The sequence below is a fragment of the Chanodichthys erythropterus genome, chromosome 11 (genome assembly GCF_024489055.1).
Source record: "Chanodichthys erythropterus isolate Z2021 chromosome 11, ASM2448905v1, whole genome shotgun sequence".
In the NCBI taxonomy this organism is placed as follows: domain Eukaryota; kingdom Metazoa; phylum Chordata; class Actinopteri; order Cypriniformes; family Xenocyprididae; genus Chanodichthys; species Chanodichthys erythropterus.
The window spans coordinates 30,265,465-30,289,614 of NC_090231.1; the positions used below are offsets into that span (position 1 = coordinate 30,265,465).

General features: G+C 36.0%; 2 protein-coding genes across 3 annotated transcripts in view; both read left to right on the forward strand.

The window, feature by feature from the left end:
- mmp2 (matrix metallopeptidase 2) overlaps positions 1-7,024 on the forward strand; it is a 36,886-nt gene extending 29,862 nt beyond the window's left edge. The window contains exons 11-13 of the mRNA XM_067402306.1: positions 2,245-2,404; positions 2,834-2,943; positions 6,029-7,024. Coding sequence (XP_067258407.1) covers positions 2,245-2,404; positions 2,834-2,943; positions 6,029-6,132 — 374 coding nt within the window. The 3' untranslated portion in view covers positions 6,133-7,024. The remainder of the gene's footprint in view (positions 1-2,244; positions 2,405-2,833; positions 2,944-6,028) is intronic.
- A 479-nt stretch (positions 7,025-7,503) lies between these two features.
- lpcat2 (lysophosphatidylcholine acyltransferase 2) lies at positions 7,504-20,446 on the forward strand. 2 transcript variants are annotated; one of them, XM_067402307.1, is made up of 14 exons: positions 7,504-8,062; positions 9,067-9,209; positions 9,974-10,191; positions 10,410-10,522; positions 10,925-10,985; positions 12,528-12,586; positions 14,233-14,267; positions 14,671-14,725; positions 14,919-15,001; positions 15,121-15,246; positions 15,634-15,787; positions 16,023-16,121; positions 16,476-16,617; positions 18,432-20,445. In XM_067402307.1, the coding sequence occupies exons 1-14, from the start codon at positions 7,952-7,954 to the stop codon at positions 18,617-18,619; spliced, it is 1,587 nt and encodes a 528-aa protein (XP_067258408.1). In that variant the 5' UTR covers positions 7,504-7,951; the 3' UTR covers positions 18,620-20,445. The 2 variants fall into 2 exon arrangements, with proteins under 2 accessions (XP_067258408.1, XP_067258409.1); XM_067402308.1 differs by lacking the exon at positions 7,504-8,062 and adding an exon at positions 9,744-9,897 and having other exon boundaries at positions 9,077-9,209; positions 18,432-20,446.
- Positions 20,447-24,150: the final 3,704 nt, after the last annotated feature.

Below are 24,150 nucleotides of genomic sequence, written 5' to 3' on the forward strand. Positions count from 1 at the left end.
ACTTGTGAATGGGAGAAACTGCAACACGCAATACGGAAAACTCCCAGCCTTCTAAGTGAAAGAGCCAAAGTCATTGCGTCACTGCAGCTGCCGTTAGAAGCACTGGTCCCCATAGAAACCTGAGACTCTTGCTTAGGACTGCACATGTGCGTTTTGCTTTTTACGTTGTTAATTAATTTATGAAGCCACTGTAAAAATTTTTTTTTACATATTGTTATATTATAATGCTATCATATTTTGTGCAGGCAATTCACTTACTTCATTGTAAATAGAAAAGCCTGAAAATATACTTACTAAATATTTCGCAGTGTTTCTCACTGACACGCCCCTAACTCATACAGATCAGGGGTTAAAGAAAATCCCAAACTTCCCACTTGTATTTACGACACTGTGGTTGTATTTATGTGCATTCAGCTCGTAAATATGATCTTTCCAATGTGACTTGAACGCACCATTAGTCTGATATCAATGGCTCAAGCCTCCATTACTAGTTCTGGATTGACGTTTTGGAATTAGCAACGGAGGCTTGGGAAGAAATTAGTCCAACACACAAAAGTGTGGGACAAAAAGGGCAAAAACCTGACAAATATCTTGAAATATAACATCTGAATAGTGTCTTGAGATGTGGTAACCGTAGTATAAGTGGAATAATTGACTCCGGCATTACCACCTCGGGTGTGCATTATTTTTTTAATAATTCAACAACCTGTCGTCAATTATTCCTTACATATTATATTATATTGTACGACAGTTACAACTGGTTCTCGAATCTGATTAGCTGATGGGTCTTTCCGGCCCATTTGAATCACTCCGCTTAAAGCATTTTCACAGCGAGTGTCGTGGCAGATGAGCAAACCCAACATGTTTTTATAGATAATACTATTATTGTTATTTTGAAATGGAATGTATTTTTAAGAGGTTTTTTTTAGGCTAGAATGTTCAGACCCCAGATATGCGATTTATATGTGAATATATAGCGCATATTTGAAAATTTGTTTAGACGCTTTCGGATATGTGAGCTCCAGACCATCTGCGATTGTTCAGCGCTCATGTACCCGCAGAGAACTACTAGACATTTTATTGTTATATTATGGGGCTGTTGAAGGCTTGAATCTGATTGGCTGATGAACGTTCTAAGATGTGCAATTATTTTCAGGGAAACGCAATTGAAGCAAAACCCATACTGACACTGACCAAGCAAATATAGTAAACAAGATGATAAAAACAACATTATTTCCATGTTTTTTTTTGCCACAAAATACATTTCATTATGTCATGAAAGCACATACTCTCTTTCTCCTGCTCTCTCACTCAAATGCACACACATACAGTATGGACACACACTTGCACAGAAACGTGCTGCTTGACGAATTAATTAGTAAAATAGTTTAGCAACTTAAAAGCTACATGACATTTCTCATCAGCGATCTAATAACTTCTTGAGATAGATAAACTTATAGTTTCACTATTAGTAGATACAGTGCTGCTGAACACTGTTGACAGATGCACAGACTCAGGTAGGCTAATTCACAGATGCTTATTCTCTCTCCATCTCTCTCTCATAACTGCCTTAATAACTGTATTATTCTGCTATCAATGCCTCAGGCCTCCTTTACTAGTTCTGAAAATTAGCAACAGAGGCTTGGGATGAGATGCGTAAGGAATTAGTCCCACATACAAGTATTTTAAGGGCAAAAACCTGACAAATGTTTTGATAATGCACACCGAGGTGTAATGGTCACTCCGCGCATTACCGCCTCGGGTGTGCATTATTTTCTAATAATTCAACGGACCGGAGTAAATTATTCCTTACTTATGCAACTCTGAAAGATCTTCAAAGTAACTTTGAATATTATCACTTAATACAATTAAGATTATAATAATACAAGTTGATGAGACTAAAATGACAAAAAGTAGCTTATAAAAAGCTAAAAAAGAAAAAGGACCAAAAAGGACCTCCTGTCTGGTTGGTTAGCCATGACTGTCATTAATCATATTATAAACACATAAAATTGTATTGGTTTAAACCACAAACTATGTGATATCCATTCCAATGGGTGCAGGGTCTGAAGGGTTTAACACATTTATTCAGCAAGGATTATAAGTTTGGGGTATGTAATTTTGTTTGTTTTTTGTTGTTGTGTTTATTTATTTATTTATTTTTTTTTGTGGTATGTGTGCATTTTTCTTTGTTTGTGTGTCCACACAAAATATGTATTACAAATATTTTAATTGTTTTTCTAGATGATGAGATGTGGGTATATTCTGCCAGTACTCTGGAGAGAGACTATCCCAAGAAGATCTCCAGCATGGGTCTTCCTTCAGATTTGCATAGAATTGATGCTGCCTACTCGTTCCACAAGAGCAAGAAGACTTACTTATTTGCTGGCAACAAGTTCTGGAGGTAATCCTTTTTTTTTTTCTTTTTTTTTTTTTCAATATCTCAACATATGTGGGCTATATAAAGCATGTGTTCACTAAGATTAATGAACAAAATACACTTGTTCTTTAAAACATTATAGTAGAAGCAGGCAGTTGTGAATTATTCAATTATTTTCCTAAGTTACACAAATGTTAAAATTGTTGAAAAAAAAAGCTGACTTTAGAATAATATTCCCAAAGTTTTAGTGAATATTACTTGTATCAAAGTTCTTGTGAAGCTTTTGTTTCTCAACTGTAAGTCACACTGTTATATACTTGAGATTTACAGGAATTTACACATTTAAAACTACACACATACTGAAGGAGCGTCAGAGAATTTTGAAGTTAAAGAAATGTAGAAATGTGTTGATTGTAAGAGTGTAGATGCTCACTTTTTCCCATGACTTCTCAGATACAATGAAGCCAAGAAAAAGATGGATCCAGGCTTCCCTAAACTTATTGCGGATTCTTGGAGTGCTGTTCCAGATGACATAGATGCTGCCCTCAGCCTTACTAGTGATGGTAAGAGACTAAAAGTTGCTTGGTTTCAGATCCAGCTTTGTTTGTGGTATTCCTCTGCAGAGAAGTAAAACGTAACCTCTAACCTGAATTAACCTACGTTCTGTTAGCCCTCACATATACATCTGATTTGTTTTAATAACCGTTTGCTGTTTGTGTGTGTGTGTGTGTGTGTGTGTGTGTGTGTGTGTGTGTGTGTGTGTGTGTGTGTGTGTGTGTGTGTGTGTGTGTGTGTGTGTGTGTGTGTGTGTGTGTGTGTGTGTGTGTGTGTGTGTGTGTGTGTGTGTGTGTGTGTGTGTGTGTGTGTGTGTCTGGTAGAGAAGTGGAGTCTAGTAGAGAATTCTTGGCAGTTAACTCCAACCCAATTACTGCTGGCATTAGGCCTTCAACAACAACAAAAAAAACCAGCTATATGGTTCTCCCCTACTCAAGATGAGGAGTTTTTTCCAGAAACCGCCTGAAAAGCTCATAAAAACTTTAAATGAGAGAAAAGCTTAAAAGACAGAGGGGTACAGGATTTATAATGGTTTTAGGCAAGGTACTCTGGTTTAATTTAGATTTACTGGAATTTACTTAACGTGCATGCTTTTTCAACCACCCAACTTTTTCCTCTGCTGTCACTAACACACATTTACACTCATACAGGTATACACACACACACACACACACACACACACACATGTACATACTTCTCAGAGCAGGCCTGTGTGGTGTCTGAAAGGTTCCTCTGTGTGTGTATTTTTCATTAGGCTGTTTGGAGCTAAGCAAGCAAAAACACAACCCCACACTCCAAAATTTTACAGAAAAAAAATGATCACTTGCATAGAGCCATTGGTTAACCAAGCTGTATTACAGTTTTTTACAGACGCTAGGACACATTTCTCAATACTTAGGTCACTTTTGCAAAACTCTTCACACAGTGAGCACAACAGAAGTCTATGTGGGCTAAACTGAGGATCAATTATCATTGCTTTGGCACAAAATGCATTCAATGACTACAGCTCTCAAATTTCATGAATTCTTTTCTCACTCAGACACAACAACTGCCAAAACTCTTTGTATGTACAGACCGATTTGCACATGCTTACATACTGTTTTCAAAACTGTTAAACTTATGTTCAAAACAATAACATAATACAACTCAATAAGACAGCAATTTGCTACATTCCTACAGTAATATTTTAATGAAATATATTTTAAATCTTAAAATTAAATGCTATAAAAACAATTGAATTGTATCTGTATCAGTGGATGGTGTGTATACAAATTCTTGTATTTTGGAATTATAAAAAAAATATAAAAATAAATAAACAACATAAAATATTGACAAATTCTGCATCATGTCTGATTCATTCCAGTAACATATATTGCAGTGAATTATAAACAGAGATGTGTCCTTGTTTTACACAAGAAAACATTGTATAATGCTACATGTTGTTAGTGTTTTTCAGGTCATTGTTTTGTGGGTGACAGAGTGTGTTTGTCGGCTGTCAACATTTGCTAGTGTTCTGGAAGAATGAGTTGATTTGAGACCTGAATTACAGTTTTTTACAGACGCTAGGACACATTTCTCAATACTTAGGTCACTTTTGCAAAACTCTTCACACAGTGAGCACAACAGAAGTCTATGTGGGCTAAACTGAGGATCAGTTATCATTGCTTTGGCACAAAATGCATTCAATGACTACATCTCTCAAATTTCATGAATTCTTTTCTCACTCAGACACAACAACTGCCAAAACTCTTTGTATGTACAGACCGATTTGCACATGCTTACATACTGTTTTCAAAACTGTTAAACTTATGTTCAAAACAATAACATCATACAAAACTGAATAAGGCAGAAATATGCTGCATTTCTATAGTAATATTGTAATGAAATATATTCTGAATATAAAAAATCAAATACTATCAGAGGAATTAGGAATTGAAACTGTATCAGTGGATGGTGTGTATACAAGCATTTGTTTTTCAGTTTCATTACCATCCATATCAAAAGGGGAAACTTAGGAGACATAATTTTGTTCTGTAATGTAAACATGGACCATGTAACATGTACTGCGGTGAATTATAAGCAGTAGAGAGTGTCATTCTTGTTTTATAAAGAAATTTAAAAAAAGAAAACATTGTATAATGCTAACTGATGTTAGTGTTTTTAAGGTCGATGTTTTATGACTGACAAAGTGTGTTTGCTTGGTGAAAACCTTTGCTAGTGTTCTGGAAGAATGAGTTGATTTGAGACATGAATGAAGTGTTTTGGTAGATTTAGTGCATTTTGAATGTGAAATTAACTGCTGTGCCAAGATGAAAGTTGGTTAGGAGAACTGTGTGAAGAGTTTTGCAAAAGTGACCTAAGTATTGAGAAATGTGTCCTAGCGTCTGTAAAAAACTGTAAGTGTTTTGGTAGTTGTAGTGCATTTTGAATGTGAAATGAACTGCTTTGCCAAGATGAAAGTTGGTTAGGAGAACTGTGTGAAGAGTTTTGCAAAAGTGACCTAAGTATTGAGAAATGTGTCCTAGCGTCTGTAAAAAACTGTAAACAGACACAATTTAATTTACCTCTGTTATGATGTCTTATGATGTTTTTAATGTACACTAATTATTCTTCACTATTATTCAGCAAGGACAGATTAAATTGATTAAAAGTGACAGTAAAGTTGTTTATGTTGTAACAAAAAAATCTATAAATCTATTTCAAATAAATGCTGTTCTTTTGATCGTTATGTTCATCAAAAATACCTGAACAAAAACTGTATCACGGCTTCCACAAAAATATTAAGAAGCAGCAAATCAGCATATTAGAATGATTTATAAAGGATCATGTGACACTGAAGACCAGAGAACATGCTGCAGAAAACAGTTATTTTAAATTGTAATATTTCACAATATTACTGCTTTACTGTATTTTTGATCAAATGAATGCAGCCTTGATGAGCATAACATATATATTTTAAAAAAAATATTTAGAAAAAAAATGTAACCCCGAACATCTGAACTTTGTTTGTTTATTTATTTTGTTGTAGTGAAATGAGTACATTTGTATTTAACTTATTTTCATTTGGTATTTACACTTATTAAATGTTTTCAGGTCACAGCTACTTCTTCAAAGACTCCCACTATCTCAAAATGGATGACAGCACTCTGAAAATTGTCAAAGTTGGGGAGGTCAAAAAGGACTGGCTACACTGCTGAACATCAACAGAACACTCAGCCCCTGGCACTCTGTGATGACCTTCATCACTAGATAAACAAGGCCAGTGTTAATGTGCCAAATGACAGCACTCAAATTTACCATTCTGCCCCTCTTGGTTAGTCAGAGCCTCTTAGATTATAACCCATCCTTAGCTAACCAGAGAGGCCTGGTAAGCCTCACTGCCAGGACCATTTCTGCATGCCAGACATAGGCAAACAAGACCATAATTTTTGCTGTTTTGTCATAACGTGTGATATTTCTTGTTTTTAATTATGAAAAAGGGTTTAGTGCAGCTCCTACCCCTTAATATAACCTACATGTATATCATCAGTTTTAAAAGGACTTCTGACATTTCCCATTTACATGTAAATGTGGTAATGGTGTCAGTGAGATGTATCTCCTTTTTAAAAAAAATTGCACAGAATACAGTAAATCCATCCAGGCAGTATGTGAAAAGCACAATTGTAATATTTTGCTAGTACTGATATGCAAAGATTAAGGACTTAATTCTTGTTTTATTTTGTAGTAAATACTATGCAATAAAAATTCCTGCATTTAATAAGAGAACACATTTTAAACATGATAATTGTGTACAAACACAGAGACCAAACAACTGTCAAAGCATATCATTTTTAGTCTTGTTTCTTTCGTCTTGTGGTACAGAGAGATTCACGGCACGGGTTGCCTGAAGACTGTATAGGGTTTGTTGCATGATGGACTCATGTCAAGCAAGTATCAAGAGAATACTGATTAATAATCATTTGTACTCTTTAATTTTTTTTTTCGTAGTTTTTTAATTGACATATACAATGTTTATATTTGTAATGTTTTACTTTTATTATTTTCAATATGCTTTGTGCACTTTGTCACTGTCTCAAAATAAATATTAATTATTCTTTAAATGGAATTCTATCATTCAACTATTCGATTTAACATTAGTTTTTGGAAAGCATTGTACTGCATTCTAGTGATGATGCTTTTGATGATTACTGAGGTTTCACATATCTAGACAAACAGCGACATCTAGCAGTTCATTGTATAATAAGCGAAGTTCTCTATCTCTGTACAGGTATATGTGCCATGTATTTTACTCTTTATAGTCATGGGTAAAACATAGTAATGTAATTGTACTTCTTTAGTACTTTATTTATTTATTTATTTTATGCTCTTTTGGTTGGAAAATGTCTTTACTGCAGTAGAGTCTTGTAAAGCTGCACTGGTTCATTTAAAAGAATCGACTCAAACGAGTGATTCCTTGTCGAGTCGAGCTTGCTTCCGATTCTAGACCGCTGTCAGAAATACTTGACACACGTATTTGCTGAAATATGGTCAAATAAAATGTTTCTCAGCTCGGTAACGTTACACTCCCTCTTTAGATAATGATTTATCAGGAAGATTTTATGGCGTGTCTCCCGGTAAAAAAAAAACAGTCTAGCGACGCCACTTGTTCAAACGGTTAACCTATAGAGGAAAAACAGCGAGGGCACCTTTAGCCCTAGTGACTACTACAGGGCTTAATAGGATTATTTCCGTAAGAGGTGGGGTGTGTCTCAAAACCAACTGCCTATTTAGACAGCATTATGCGCATTTTGAGTCAGCTAGTGCATGCATAGAAACTGCTCTGACACCACACTTGTGGGATGCAGAAAACTTGCCGAAAAAAGATTCTAGTTGGGAGGTAGCTCATTTGATTGTGAAACACATCCGCTGACCGCTAGGGCTCGAGACAAGGTGGCGTGTCGCGCGTGTGATAACGAGGAAGCGCTTCGTTCAGAGGCTTGGACACACGAAGACTCTGCTCTGCTGTGATGAGTGAAGATGCCTCCGCAGAGAGTGTTCGCGCTGCCCAGACAGCATTCCCTGCTGCTGCCCGCCGTCATCAACCCATTCCTACACGACCTCAATTTAACCAAAGCCGATAAAATCAAAGTGAGTCCATACTCTTAATTTATGACTTGACTGTCAATATTATTCTTCACTGAGGTCATTCAGTTCTTCATCTTATTAATGTATCGACATCTTATTTGATTTGTTTAATATGTTTCCCTTTAAGCTACCTTATTTCCTCCTTCCTTCCCTTAGTTTTGACAAGCCTTACAATAACTTGGTTAACAGGGTTGAAGATTAAGAAAATGTTTAATCACTAAATGATTGAAACTTGCTATCTGTGCTGTATAAAGGGTCCAAATTATGTTACTTTTTGGATGTTACAACTGTAAGCAATGTTAGCTTTTGTAATGAGGGAAAACAAGTGAAGTAACAAGAGTTAAGCACAACATGTGGTGATGTAAATAGGGGAATATTAACATTTCTGAATTTACAGTCATTAAAATGAGTCAATAAAAATGTTTATACAATTAATTTGAATATGAATCCAATAGATTATGTGGAAAATTCTGGAATTGTATGGTTTAATGGTTGAAAACAATCAAAAAGGTCAAGACTTCTGACATGCTAGGTTTTTGACTTGAAGGCCCCCTGTTGTCCAACACAATATTTGAAGCACCCACCCCCCTTATATGATTCAATATTTTTCGTCTTTCTGCTGTAATTATTATGCTTTTTCTAATTGAATTAATTAACCAATTCAATTTTCTGATTCCAGACTTTTAAGGCGCTGTAGTACTGTAGATCTCTAATAGCTATATGAGGAGGTGCGGGGGGAGTGTGATTTCAGTTTCCGTCTTGAATTGATGGGTTTTATTTAGCATTAGTTATTTAAGAGTTTGTTTTATACATTAATTATTTTTTCCCTTAAACCAATTACATCACAGTCTTGCTCTTGCTCTTAAGAAGCCTTTATAGAAACATATTTGAGGTTGAATCGCTGCAGATGCCTTGAATAGAAACATAGAAAGTAATTTGCATTGTGTAGCTTTATTTGACATTATTGTGTGATTGTGTCTAGTTTTTTCTCTTATGTCTGTGTTTAGTTTTTTCTTCAAGGAATCATCCTTGTGCCGCTCCGTGCCATTTTCTTGCTTCTTGTTCTAATGGTCATGTGGCCGGTTTCTGTCATGATTACATTCAAACAGTCTCTGAAAGGAGCGGTGGAGCCAATGACTGGCTGGAGAAGGTAAACACCACTTCTTGTACACTCATGTTGCACACTTAGACACCACCTCCTACATTTCAGCACAAGATTAAAATGCACCTTTTTTTTTTAGGTTACAGCTTGTTTAAAGCATAATAAAACACTTATATTCTTGGCCTGCTAACTAAACCTGACAGCACAGCACCTTAAATCTTAACCATACAGATAAAAAAACCTCTTAAAATTTTCTGATGTTGTCTTAGTTCCTGATTTGTATCTTTTGCTACAGGCTAAGAAGGGATTGTTAAATGCAAGCTAATAGTAATTTGTTAGGTCTTGTGTGCAAGGGAGTCTGTGTATTGTTAGGTGTGTTTGCTTCCCCTGCATTAATAATAGATGTGTGAGTTAGTGATGCGAAATTTGTGGTTTGCATATCAGCCGTTGCAAATATGTTGTGCGTTACAGAGCCCTTCCAGTCTGTTTAATTCATGCTTCTCTGTCAAACAGGCCATGTGGTTTCTTGAGAAACAGCTCATTTTGTGTCTTGTTTCTTCTCATACTGACCACACTGATCAGATTAATTAAGTCTTAGCGAAGGAGGCTGCACGGCTGTTGGAGGGATGTGGTTATTATCTTAACTGATGCAACAACATGCTGATCTAACACGCGATGAGCACACCATGTCAGAGCCATTAAAGCAAGCTTTTTGTGCTTGTGTGTGCATGTGTCGGTATGTTTGATAAATCGAAGTCATTATCCAGTATAATTCCTCATGTTTTAACGCTTGTATATGTGTTTGTGGGCAGGTTCTTGCACAAAAGAGTGATGACCTTTCTAGGCCGGATGTATTTCTTCGGGATGGGTTTCAGGGTGGTGGTGAAGGGGAAGCAGGCTAGCAGTGTAGAGGCCCCCATTTTAGCTGTGGCCCCTCACTCTTCTTTCTTTGATGCCATCGCCTGTATTGAAGCTGGTCTACCCTCTACCGTATCCCGCTCGGAGTCCCTGGAAGCACCAATCTTTGGCAGTAAGCATTGTGTTTATTTACAAAAAGAAACACAAAAAGCAAATGAAATGCCATAACATTTTGATAATGTTCTCAAGTAGCTTTTGAATATATAAGCTACTTGAAAGCTACCAAAACTGATCAGCAATATATATATATATATATTGCTGATCAGTTTTGCTATTACTGCAAAACCCACTTATTACTTAATATTGTTTTATTATTTTTATGTTCCCCAGGGTTTTTGCGCTGTGTGCAGCCAGTGCTTGTTTCACGCAAAGATCCAGACTCTCGTAGAAACACTATACTTGAGATTGAGCGGAGAGCAAAGTCAGGAGGACACTGGCCGCAGGTGAGCTCCTCCACTCCTATTTTATTTTATCGTGTGACTTTAAAATTATCAAAAATAAAACAAAGTTGAACGTTTAAACTTGAATTTCACAATGTGAAACCAAGTTAAGTGTGTTCCAACTTTTGAAAGCAGGAAATTACTTTTAGACCCATACTTCCTCAAATGCTGGATGTCCTGTTCCTAAACAATGACCTGTGTCAACATTGTGGATTTTACAACATAGTTTAATTAGTTTTCCTAATTTTATTATTGCAAAGGTTTTTTTTTTTTGTTTGTTTTTTTTTGTTTTTTATTTATATATATATATATATATATATATATATATATATATATATATATATATATATATATATATATATATATATATATATAATATAATACTGGTGTTATTTTCTTTTTTAGGTGCTCGTTTTTCCTGAAGGAACATGTACAAACAGATCATGTCTCATTACCTTCAAACAAGGTTAGCAGATTCTGTTTATTTTTGTTTGTTTGTTATATAGAAAGGTTAATTATGATATTGGACAACATAATAATGCAGAATTAAAGGGTTAGTTCACCCAAAAATGAAAATTCTGTCATTTATTACTTACCCTCATGCTGTTCCACACCCGTAAGACCTTCGTTAATCTTTGGAACGCAAATTGAGATATTCTTGTTGAAATCCGATGACTCCGTGAGGCCTGTATAGGGAGCAATGACATTTCCTCTCTCAAGATCCATAAAGGTACTAAAAACATATTTAAATCAGTTCATGTGAGTACTGTGGTTCAATATTAATATTATAAAGTGACGAGAATATTTTTGGTGTGCCAAAAAAAACAAAATAATGACTTATTTAGTGATGGTTATGAATCAGCGGTTCGGGGCGCCAAAGTCACGTGATTTCAGCAGTTTGGCGGTTTGACACGCAAACCGAATCATGATTCGACACACTGATTCATTATGCTCCGAAGCTTCCTGAAGCAGTATTTTGAAATCGGCCATCACTAAATAAGTCGTCTTTTTTTTTTTTTTTTGGCACACCAAAAATATTCTCATTGCTTTACAATATTAATATTGAACCACTGTACTCACATGAACTGATTTAAATATGTTTTTAGTACCTTTATGGATCTTGAGAGAGGAAATGTCATTGCTGGCTATGGAGGCCTCACGGAGCCATCGGATTTCAACAAAAATATCTTAATTTGTGTTCCGAAGATTAACGAAGGTCTTACGGGTGTGGAACGGCATGAGGGTGAGTAATAAATGACATTATTTTCATTTTTGAGTGAACTAACCCTTTAATATTAAGATCCAGTTAAGATCTTGTACTGTAGCAGACTCGGTAGATGATGAAAGTTGTGTATGAACTGCACCATATGAAAATCTTCTTGTCTGTTATCAGTAAACTAATTTACCTGATGCAAATGTATACAAGTAAAAGGGCAGATAAACTATCATGGAATTAGGGGTTTCCAATGCTGACAGTTTGTTTTGGTGTACTAAAGAAACTAGAATGATGTCTGCTGAGGCCAGCAAAACCAGCAGCACATAAACGAGAGTGAGTGTTGTGTCTATGAATGGGTATTATCCACACACCACTAAGATTTTATCCATTTGAGTCTATGACATTTATTTAAATATATTTCAAAAACAAAATCTGTTTGCAGTAGGCTTTAAGTTAGCTGATCAGAGTGAGATTTATTGTTGTATTATGTAATACCTATAGGTTTTATCTACATTCAGGTCATATCAGTTGGACAGGTTTTGCTTCATTGATAATCAGTGATTGTCCATTTGAGAATCAGTAAAAAGCTGTGACCTGATATGCAGCACATGGTGTGATCAGTAGTGTCAGACAGGGATTTAAGTTCATTCTGAAATATATTTCTCCATAAAGAAAACAGTTGGGACAGTGGTACTGAGCAAATTTCAGGAGGTATGAATGTAGCTAAAAGGACAAAAAAGACAAAGAAAATGAATGAAAGGTGCTTATTTGCTACTCTCTTTACCTCCATAGGTGCCTTTGTCCCAGGGGTCCCGGTACAGCCAGTTCTTATCAGATATCCAAATAAGTTGGTCAGTATAAATTCAACAGAAGTCTTGTTTTCATGATGCAATGGAGTAACAAAATAAATTCTAACATATGTAAAGTACATATCCATAAATAACCATAATAACTAAGTAGATAGTACTGTAGTAGACCAAACATAAAACAGCATGCAATTGCATTCCCTTACGAAAAAGAAGTTTATTCAAGTGTGCTATTAGCATACTTCTTTTAGACTAAAAACAAGAAAGTATACTTTCAGTCTACTTCTCAGAAATATCCTTTATGTACTTCTGAGAAATATACTTAAAATTGCACTTAAGTATACTTGACTTATACTGACAGAAAAGTCTAAGTATATTTGGCCTATACTTGGACTCAGTCTTTGATCGAGATATACTTAAAAGTATATTTGTAAAAGTATAATATAAAAGTACATTGTTCGGAAAATATTGATTTATAAAGAAACAGATAAATTCCTAATTCTGAGTATCTGAAGTTTTGTGTAGGCTAGTCCACTGGTAGTGTACATAGGAATTTACTTCCCTCTTTCCTCGCCATTGATTGAATTTTCAGGCTATATAATGGTAAGGGGCGCTGTTTTACATCTTCTGAAAGAGTACAGAATCTCCAGATCAAAACACAGGAAAAGAAGAAGCTTAAACAAGCAATAGAAAATTACTCATGCAAATATAAAATAAAGTGATCATCAAACATTAAACAGCATGTAAATAAAAACCAAAACCAATGCCAAACGCTTTGTGGACTTTGAGGACTATGAAGCTTTGGGGGTGTTTATGGACTCTATCTACTCTACCTGTGTTTGATCATCTTTCTGAATCCCATCCAGACGTAGTCTTTGACAAAAATGCAATTTTCTCAGCTTTTTATTTAAAATGTTACCCACATTTAAGTGTTGATAAAAAACTTACCCACATTTGAGTGTTAATAAAAAAGGATTCATGAAGCTAGAATAAAATGTTTTTAAAATAGAAAGAGTTCAAGTACAGTTAAAGGTATTTCAAGTATAAAATATAATACCCAAATAGGAACCTAGTAGTATACTTAAATTGCCACAAATAATATATAAAAAGTAAACTATAAGTGTGATGTTATGTTCACTTAAAGAAAACTAACAAGTATACTTACAAGTACACTAAACTAGTAGTTTACTGATAGTATATTTCAATTTATATACTAAAATGTACTACTAGAATTAAAATAGTAAACTACTAGTATACTTAAGTTCACTTGTAGTACAGATGCAGTACAAATGAGAAACGAAACTGTGAACTAGTTGTGTACTTAAAGTTTACTACTGTTACACTTATAGTAGACTTAAACGTATACTTCAGTTGGGCCAATTTAGTCCCAAGCGGTATTAAAATAGTACACTTACAAGTTTACTACTAGTACATTGATACTAGTATACTTACTACATAAAGTATACTTAAAAAATATACTTTAACATTACTTAAGTATACTTGATAAAATGAACTTGAAGTAAACTTCTTTTTCGTAAGGGTTAGGCCACCTGTCAAAATTACAAGCAGTGGCTAAAGGCTCTCCATGTATGTCAGTCGTGCTCAAGCTGTAATGGGTTCATGTCTTTGAAAAATGTTTTATTTTAAAATAGAATAATTCTTACTTTTGTATTTTTTTTTAATACTTACAGGACACAGTCACATGGACATGGCAGGGTCCAAAATCGTAAGTAATATTAAACTTAAACAAAGCCAAAAGCATTTATACAACTGACAAAATGCTTCTACAGTTAGGCCTCTTCCAATCACTGTTGCAACAAAAAAGTGATCAGAATTCTGATTTAAATGCCAGGATTATGTATAGAATGCAGCAAGAAACACTCTGGTGAGCCAAAAAGGATGTTTCATTGGTTTATTGGCATGCAAGTTAAGAGAAAAATAGAGCTAAATGTCATAATCAAATAAAAAAGGATGACTAAATTGCTATCTTCTTCCTCTCTAGTCTTATAGATCACTTTCTTAGATAAGCTTGGTCTTGAGACCCTTTTTGCACAGTCATGCATACTTTATATAGAGAGCAATGCTTCCTGAAATGTTGGTTTGAGCCTCACCACCAGTTCCTGTTATAGGGCCAGATTACTGCTGCTCACACTCTGCCAGCTCTATACTACAGTGGAGGTTGAGGTCTGTAAGAAATGTTTACATATTTAATGCTAATATTCTCTGCTTTTTGCACCTTTGATGTAGAAATATGTCAAAAGAGCATCAAGAAGCTGTGGAGAAGAATGATGCTAAAACAAACATTTAGCTAATCTTCAAAAATCTTATATAGATACAGATTATTTCAGTGAATATATGTATTGTGTCTGTGCTTTAGTTTCTGCCCCCTCAAGTTCCTACTGAGATGGAGAAAAAATGTCCTATCAAGTTTGCTCAGTCAGTGAGATCTGTCATGGCTGTGTAAGCTATTTATTCTTCCATGTCTTTATAAGATTTTATTTGGTGGACATTTACAATGTGTGCATAATACAATATTTCTATCTTAAGAATTGTATCACAATTTCTGACTCTGTTACTAGGTCCCTGGGCCTGCCGGTCACAGACCACACTTACGAAGATTGTCGTCTGATGATTGCAGCTGGAGAACTGACACTGCCTATGGAGGCAGGTCTCGTGGAGTTTACCAAGATCAGCAGGAAATTGGAGTACGACTATTATTATAAAAATATAAAATAAGTGCATAACCTTGTTATCATTAAATATTGTGATACTCGTAGCCCAAATGACTACACAAAATGAAAAAAGGTCATTTAAAGGCACCATGAAATTCTTGTTCTTTTATGTAAGATTGCAGTATTTATTTTAAAATTAATTCAAAACTCACATGCCATCATAATCTTTTTATCAAAAAACTTCACGTCACTCACATGAGATAACAGCAATAGCAAACCACATCCATCCAATCAAGTCTTACATTTTTTCTATTTCAAGAAACCGTTTCTTTTGGATAGATATACATCACAATAAGAATAAAAAGTATTTTTATTGCCAACTTTAAGATTGAAATTTCTGTTTCTCTGTTGTAAATTCAGATTAAAATGGGATAACGTGAAGAAGGAACTGGAGAGTTTTGCCAACATAGCCTGTTCTTGCAAAGGTGGGAGGATTACAGTTGAGGAGTTTGCCAGCTTCCTCAAACTACCTCTCAGCCCAGTTCTACATGAGCTCTTCGCCCTGTTTGACAGAGTGAGTGTGTCCATAACTAACCATGTGGAGTAAGATGTGGAAAAGAGCCCCACTAAGATACAGACAATAAGCTGAATGTATGAAATACAAGATATCTGCTTTAAAATCTACTCTATTTTCATTCCACAACCAATATAAATCTATGGGACTGGATGAATAAAACAGCATTTTATTTTATTCACAGTGTGGCCTATATAAAGTAGATAAAGCATATGTTTTCTGTGTCTCTTTGTAGAATGGGGATGGCACCATTGATTTCAGAGAGTATGTCATTGGTGTCACTGTTCTGTGCCGACCAGCTAATAATGAGGAAGTCATTCAGACTGCTTTTAAGGTAATGATATCACAGATTACACTGATACTACTATGAGAAGACAATTGCAATCCATAAATTCTCAAACTACTGTATAATTGTGCAAAAATAAAATTAAGATTTCATCTGGTAAATAGTTACAGAAGACATTGTAATGTGGTTATGAGGGTAAACCATACAGGCACCAATGTGTCAGTGGTTGTTAGCACCTTGAGGTGGCTTTTAAAAAATCTCTAACTACTTGACAAAAAGAAACAAGTCAGCAGCAGAGCGTATGGATGGATTACTCTCAAGTGATTTGTTGTCAAAATTGGTGAATGTATATGTATAAAATGAGGTAGATTGTCCGGTTGTGTCTGTGAACTCTTTCTGCAGCTGTTTGACATCGATGAGGACAACTGTATCACACAAGAGGAGTTTAGCAGTTTGATACGTTCTGCTCTTGGAGTGTGTGATCTTGACGTCAACAGCCTCTTCACAGAAATTGATGCAGATGGATCAGGACACATAACTTATGGTCTGTATGCCAACTGTATAGCAACTACCTCAGTGAGATAAGACTGTCATGGATGTTAGAAATGCTATCATTCAGAGAATACTTTTTTTTTTTTTTTTTTTTTTTTTTTTTATGAAATTTAGCAAACAAATAACTTACCATTATAATTGCACTTGTAACCAAGGGTTTTGTGGGCTCTCAAGTTTCAGTTATATAGTCTGTGGTCAAATGCTTTTCAACATGCCATTTAGCATTTTCATAATCATATCTGTACATAGACACTCAAATCACAGGCACTGTGACAGTGGTTGTCTTGTTTGGCAAATTAGATTGTAGAAATTAGAACACAGGCCTAACACTGGCAATGTTAAATTTGGGTGCCAGTTTAGGGTGTGTTAAGTAAATGCTCAATTCTGAATTGCATTGTATTAACATCATCTTTAATAAACAATCCCCGATTTCACAGACAAGGCTTAAGCCTAGTCCCAGACTAAAATGCAGGATTGAGCTGTTTTAACTGAAAGCAACTTGCAATGACGTATTTTAAAATATGTCAGTGCCATTGTTTTGTCTCAAGATGTACACCAGTAATGTTTTTTTCTAGGGTACGATTATAAAAGCTACTTAAAGGGATAGTTTACCCAAAAATGAAAATTCTGTCATAATTTACTCACCCTCAAGTTGTTCCAAATCTGTATACATTTCTTTGTCAAAGAAAGATATTTTGAAGAAAGTTTGTAACCAGGCTGCTTTGGGGCACCATTGACTTCCATAGTAGGAAAAACAAAATATACTATGGGAGTCAATGGTGCCCCAGAACTGTTCAGTTTCCCACATTCTTCAAAATATCTTCCTTTGTGTTCAACAGAACAAAGAAATTCATACAGGTTTGGAACAACTCGAGGTTGAGTAAATGATGACAGAATTTTAATTTTTGGGTGAACTATCCCTTTAAATGCCCTAATTGAACGAATGCCTGGCTTAGTCTAAGCCCTGTTTGTGAAACCGGGCCTTGATCTTATTGATTTAAAAATATATTGAGGCATAATTCTTCCAATGAACATTTAAATACAACTGACCAATGAGTACTTCACAAAATCTACTGGGAAATTAGATTGGGTTATGATATTATAGATATTAGAGAAGTATTTTCCCATGAAGCTGCTTTAAAAAAAAAAAAAAAAAAGATTTAACTTGATTATACCAGTCCAAGGTTTTTCACAGTCCAGAGTTCATTTCATGTCAAGATTCTTGACTTGTCTGAAGTAAAAGTTGTATTTGTTTAATGCATTCAGCAAGCAAGAACTATCAGATTACTGTATGCTGTGGTACTGCAGTAAATGTTTAATAGTCCAACAAAAGTTTCCACGTAAATTAAAGAACATCACCCAGAGGCCCAGGCTTTTTTCTGCACATGAAAGCATCACAGTCAGCAGCACGTGATTCCATGCTGTATATGTGAACACCTTGGAAAATATCTGTGTGCAATCTTGAGCACTTTTAAGTAAAGGCTTGTGGTTATTTGCGTAAACTATTGAAACATGTTTTTATCCAAACAAGGACTGGTTGCCTATTGAAATGTGGAGTCATTTTTGTGTTACTTTTGTGTTACTTGACAGGAGTTGATTTCAGGCCATCATGTTGGATAGTACCTACTTGAGTGTCCAAAATAAAATAAAATCTTTAAGGCTTGTTTTTACACAGTGCCTGATGTAAATATGCTAATTACCATACATAATTTCATTACTGCCCATCAGTTACATCACTTGATTAGTTTGGTTTCCTTTTGAGTAAACACATTTGTAGTAACTTTCCAATCTCATTTTCTCTCTCAGATGAGTTTCGTTCCTTCGCTCTCACACACCCAGAGTATGCCAAGCTCTTCACCACCTACATCGAGCTACAGCGATACCAGGGTCTCCAGGGTGGGGAGCCAGACTGTGACTCCTCTTTTGCTTACTTCTGTTCTGCTTCTCATGATGATGACCAAGAGGACAGTACCTCTGATAAGAAAGATGACTGACACAGTTGAAGAAGCATGCAGCTATGACGTCATACTTTGCCATGCCATTTGAACACTTGCCTTAAGCTTGGGTAGAGTGTTTTTGTACACAAGCATATGCCCTATCAGCAAATTTAGTTTTCTGTTTACACCACCAAGTATCCCATAAACTATTAAATGATTTATTTAAAGGCTTTCATTGTTTACAAAATGTTAAAATGTATAATCATGCTAAAACACTTCTTAATCTGTTGCAGCTTAAAGGGAGGGGGGGGGCTATTTTGCTATATGCATTCTATTTACACTGTTAAAGACTTGGATTATCATGCTAAACACGAGTTGGACGTATGACGGAGTAGCCTATTTCTGTGCCAAAAATACTCTTCCAAATCCTCATAAACTTCGGGGGGTTTTTTTTCCGAGTACGGGCCTGAGTGACATCAACGGGGGCGGAATTCCTTGTACGGGCACTTCTCCCGGAAAGGCGCGCGCGCACATGTCGACCAGAGAGAGCAAGAGCACGCCCATCAACGTGCGTTCGGCTTTACAGAAGTCGTCAGTAGCGCTGCACAGGTCATAGGACTTCAGAAAATCAACAATGTCACCAAAGAAGTGTTTTTCGTTGTGAGGGAAAGATAACCTTGCTTTCCAAAGAACCCAGCGTTGAGTGGAGCTGAGAGTTTTGTGCTCACATATTACATTGATGCGCTCTTGATATTTGTTATTAAAATAACCATAGAAACTGATAGTTGCAATTGCGTTTTTATTGGTTAAAATGAATGGAGAATATCTCGTGTTTTTCCGTGGCTGTTCAAGCCCTCAGGACCAGTTCTATGCTGGATTTACAGATCGTTTGAAACTGAAAGATGGAGCAGTCACAGCAATAATGATATTTATTGAGTCGGAACCGCAGGTGGTGAGTAAAACTGCTTCAAATGTCTGTTTTGTTGGTAATAGGCGCCTAAGTGCATATAATATAAACAAGCCGATGTATACGCAAAACCTGCGCGTGCTCGTGACAGCTCATCGCTCTATCTCCGCTCGCATGACATGCCTCCAGGTACTCGGCTGTTTTCGGAAAGACTCGGTACATGTATCTTTTATAAATATGATAAAACTAAAGAATTTTCGGCGAAATGAAGGATGCTATACTACTCTATAGGTACTCAAGGTTAACGTGAGATTGGCAGAAACTGTGATTACCCCCCCTTTTAAAAAAAAAAAAAAAAAAAATTATTATTCTTCACCTCTCAGCTTTTAGACATGAAGCTTGTATTCCCAGCTCAGTTTTTCATTTATTTTATTTTAGGAAGTCTAATTAATAAATATTATTTGCTTAAATTTAATTGAGAGAAAAAAGTGATTTTATGATTCAATTCATGGAGATCCTGTACTTGTACACAGGTCTTACTTTATGTAAAATGGATTTTTTTTTTTTTTTTTTTTTTTTTTTTTTTTTAGAATTAATATATTACAAAAGAGTTTCTTATACAAATACAAAGTTTATTTTATTTTAATTTTCTTTTCTTTTCTCTCTGCTCAGGGACTTCTGAGTTTTAATCAAAGGTTTTGCTTTGCATCTTGTTTTTATTTGCATTCCCATTGAGGGGAAATGTTGCTGAGTTAGCGTTCTGTCCCTGCTGCTTGTTCAGACTAATACTCTGTTGCATCCACTGAAAATAGGCCAATTTGTGAGCAAACAGGCAACACAACACGCCCACAGTAGCACACACCAGAGGGCTTGGTTCCAAATTATCCCACTGCAGTGGTACTTATTTAGCAATGCAGGTTGCAATTATGATTTTGTTAACACAGCAAAGTTAGTTTTTTGCCATTAAAAAACCCTTTGAATTTTAACTAGTATTTGTTGTCCCTTTTATGTTTGAGTGCATGAAAACTTGTTAGAGTTTGTACACTCTTGTGAATTATCAGGAGATATATGGAAGAAAAACTGCTGATTAACAAATACTTTTTATACTGAAAATATCCACTAGGTGACAGCAACTCCCAGTATATAAGCGGATCCTCTGCATAAATCGTTCCTGGTTTCTAAAGAAATCAAATCCAAATCTTCAGTGAATGTGCAAACACTGTAAATGTGCATCCATAATAGTGGATATAGTCCTGCTTTTATGCCATTGAGAGTGTGGATACATGGATGCATGTGTGAAAAATGTAAAATTAGAAATTCCCTTTGTTACTTCTCTATGGTCACAAGTGATTATAAAATATCACTTAACACTTATCACTTATCTAACGATACACTCATGTCACAATTTGAATATCACGATATGATATTATTGTGATACTCCAAGACATATGGTAAAAGATTAACAAAAAATGTACTGTTGATTATAATGCTAAATTTGGCATTATACACTGGTGGGTGGAAGTGAATAGGGACTTGGTGCTGGTAACCCAATGCACAGGACAAAAGTGACACCAGAATACAAACATTCATGATTCTGATGCTGAAAATACAGAATTGTTTTTGTTGAATATGCTTGCACTCTGTCTCTGACTAGTTATAATTAAAATAATGTAGGCCACTTTTTACTGATAACATAAGACATTTGGCATTATCAGGACCCTCAGATATTCTCCCATTGCATTATTATACATTAAATTTAATATTATATATAGTAGTTTAATAGTTATAGCAGTTATAATACTGACACTAAAATGCTGTAAACTTGACTTTTTTTATCACACAGTAATTTTAGTTTTGGGTGAACTCTACACAATATATATTGTCACTAATGTTCATATTTAGTAGCTCTTTTGAAGGCATATTGAGTAAAATATTTAACAAAGCACGTACAAAATACCTGGACCAGAAGCGATGCAACCTGTTTTGCAGAATACAGACGTTTGTTGTGCATAACCCATATTGAGGGTGTATAGTGGCTATAAAGCAGGGCTACTAAACTCAGTTCCACAGTCCTGCATAGTTTAACTTAAACCCACCTGATACAGCTAATCAAGTCCTTTAGTGTTATTTGACAACCACAGATATGTGTGCTGGAGCAGGGTTAGAACTAAACTCTGCAGGACTGTGGCCCTCCTGGAGGTGAGTTTGGCACCCTTGCTGTAAAAGGTCTATGTGGCGACCAGGGCGGGCGAGAGCCGTGAGGGAACGGCGCGAGAGCGGTGACGCAAGTGATAACGAGCATCAACTGGGAGGCGCAACGGCCTTGAGTCTCTCACCGAGGAGCTCCGGGAGAATAAAACAAGGAGCGACGACAGTGAAGGACGAGAGAGGACCAGGCCTGGGGTGTGTTTCCCGAAAGCATCGTTGGTTAACCATGGTCGTAAGTCCCATTGAACTCTATTGGTAACGACCGAACTTGCGACCATAGTTCGCTTCGGGAAACGCGCCCCTGGACTGTACATTACGTTTTATTATTTTTGTGTGGCCGGCAGACGTCCGCGAGGGTCTGCCGGCATTACTTTCGTTTTGTTCTTTGTTTATTTTATTAAAAATTATTGTTTGAACGTTCCCTCCTCCTTCTTCCCACATTTACGAACCGTGTTACAGTCTCAGGGCTCTCAAGTGTCACGCATTGAGCGTGACAGTCACTCATTTCGGTCTTTTGTCACGCACTCCCGCCACACATTGTATTTCTCACGCAGAAAAACTATTTATCATATATTTCATATGCCGCAGTGCCCAAAATATTTCTGGCCGCGCCGCTCTCTCTGGAACCGGTATGGAATAAAGCGCGTCTCGAACCTGCCACTTATCAGCCAATCAAAAAAAAGAAAGAGGCTACACAATAGCCAATCAGAAAATATCATTATTGTATCTGGGTAAGATTTAAAGCAACAACCAATGAAAAAAAAAGCATAATCAAAGAGTGACCATTAGTTCCACAAATACAGACACAGGCTCCCACAAATAAATTAATTCAACAAAGGTAACCTCTTTTGCTACATATTTTTAATGGTTTAAATGTGTACTCTATATGTTTGATCACTTACGAACTCTCATTTAGCCTACTATAGCCTATGTTGTGTACATGACTAAAGTGCCCAACCATCAGCTATTAGTAGGGCACACAATTGTTTACAAGAGAACAAATTTCTTCATTGATCTTGTCACTGCAGTCTATTTGCAATTTTAAGTTTTCATCAAAATGACAAGTGAAACACCCTGACGCCGGCACCCGAAATTTTAGGCATTTGACTTGGTGCCTCTCTGCCCTATTGGGCAATGACTTCACAAGCAGCATTTGCGCATGAAGGTAGGCTATCTCCTAAATCTGATTTCAGACAGGCAGCATAACAGTCTAATTATCTTCAACAAAATAGATCTTTGGTGATAACTAATTAAATTCAATTCACATTTATTTGTATAGCGCTTTTCACGATACATATCGTTTCAAAGCAGCTTTACAGAGAATGCATGTCAACATCACAATTTAAAGAATGCAGTTAGCAAATAATGTAATAATTTAGGCAGTTAATTTACAATCACTGTTAACAGTTTACCTGAAGGTAGAAGCAATGAGCTCCTGGAGAAATGAATTACATATTAACAATAATTAGGATATATAGAAATTTGGGAATGTGCATGTTGATCCAGATGATTATGTCTTAAGCAAACTAAGTGACCACCAGCACCACAACTTTCAGGCACCATTTTATTTTTTAGCTCTACTGTCATGGAGTCTAATGCACAGTGGGATATCATAGACAGTGAAGAATACATATATTCTTCCTTCAAATATCAATCAGATGAAGATATCTCAGTAGACAGAATGTGACACAACCATATCATTTAGACATGCATTGTTGCCTTCCTAACTGCCTGCGGAGGCAGCATTTTTCAGCTTTCAGACACAGCCCCTATTTACATTTATACATTTAGAAGATGTTCATCCAAAGTGATCAAAAGCAACAATATTTATAATATACAATGGCAGGATTATTTTACTACTAGATTAGGAAGCAAGCTAGAAATGCAGAGAAGAACTGTTTTTGTTTTGTGTAAGTGCATTGATTCAAGGGTGTGGGGTATGTCTTCAGCTGCTTCTTAAAAAATAATGATGGACTCTGGTGTTCGGGTCAAGGAAATATCGTTCCGTCAGAGAGGGTGAAAGTTTTGGACAATGACTTTTTGCCTTGTGAAGGAACAAGAAGACGTTGCTCATTCAGTGACCTTAGCTGGCGGGAGGGATCATACACATGTAGCTATTTCCTCACGGACTTCATGGGCTCATGTATGTGGCGGCCATTACAAGTCCATCAGACTGCCATTTGGAACAGGGCCTGAGGGAGTACATCCTTATGCAAAAACACAGTAAATAAAAACACAATGCCTGCAATGCCTTCTCGTCAGCATAGGATGAAATAATTGTCTTTTTTGAATATTATAAAGAAGATTGTTAAAGGAGAAATAAGTTCAGCGTTAAGTGGTTTCTATAATGTACGTCTGTTGTGCTGAGCTGCAGTATATCAAAACCAAGTCAGTCAGTAAACGTACTCGGAGAGTGACTTACAGAGTGCTTTTGTCGATGTAATATCATCAGAGGGCAGATCAGGGACAATGA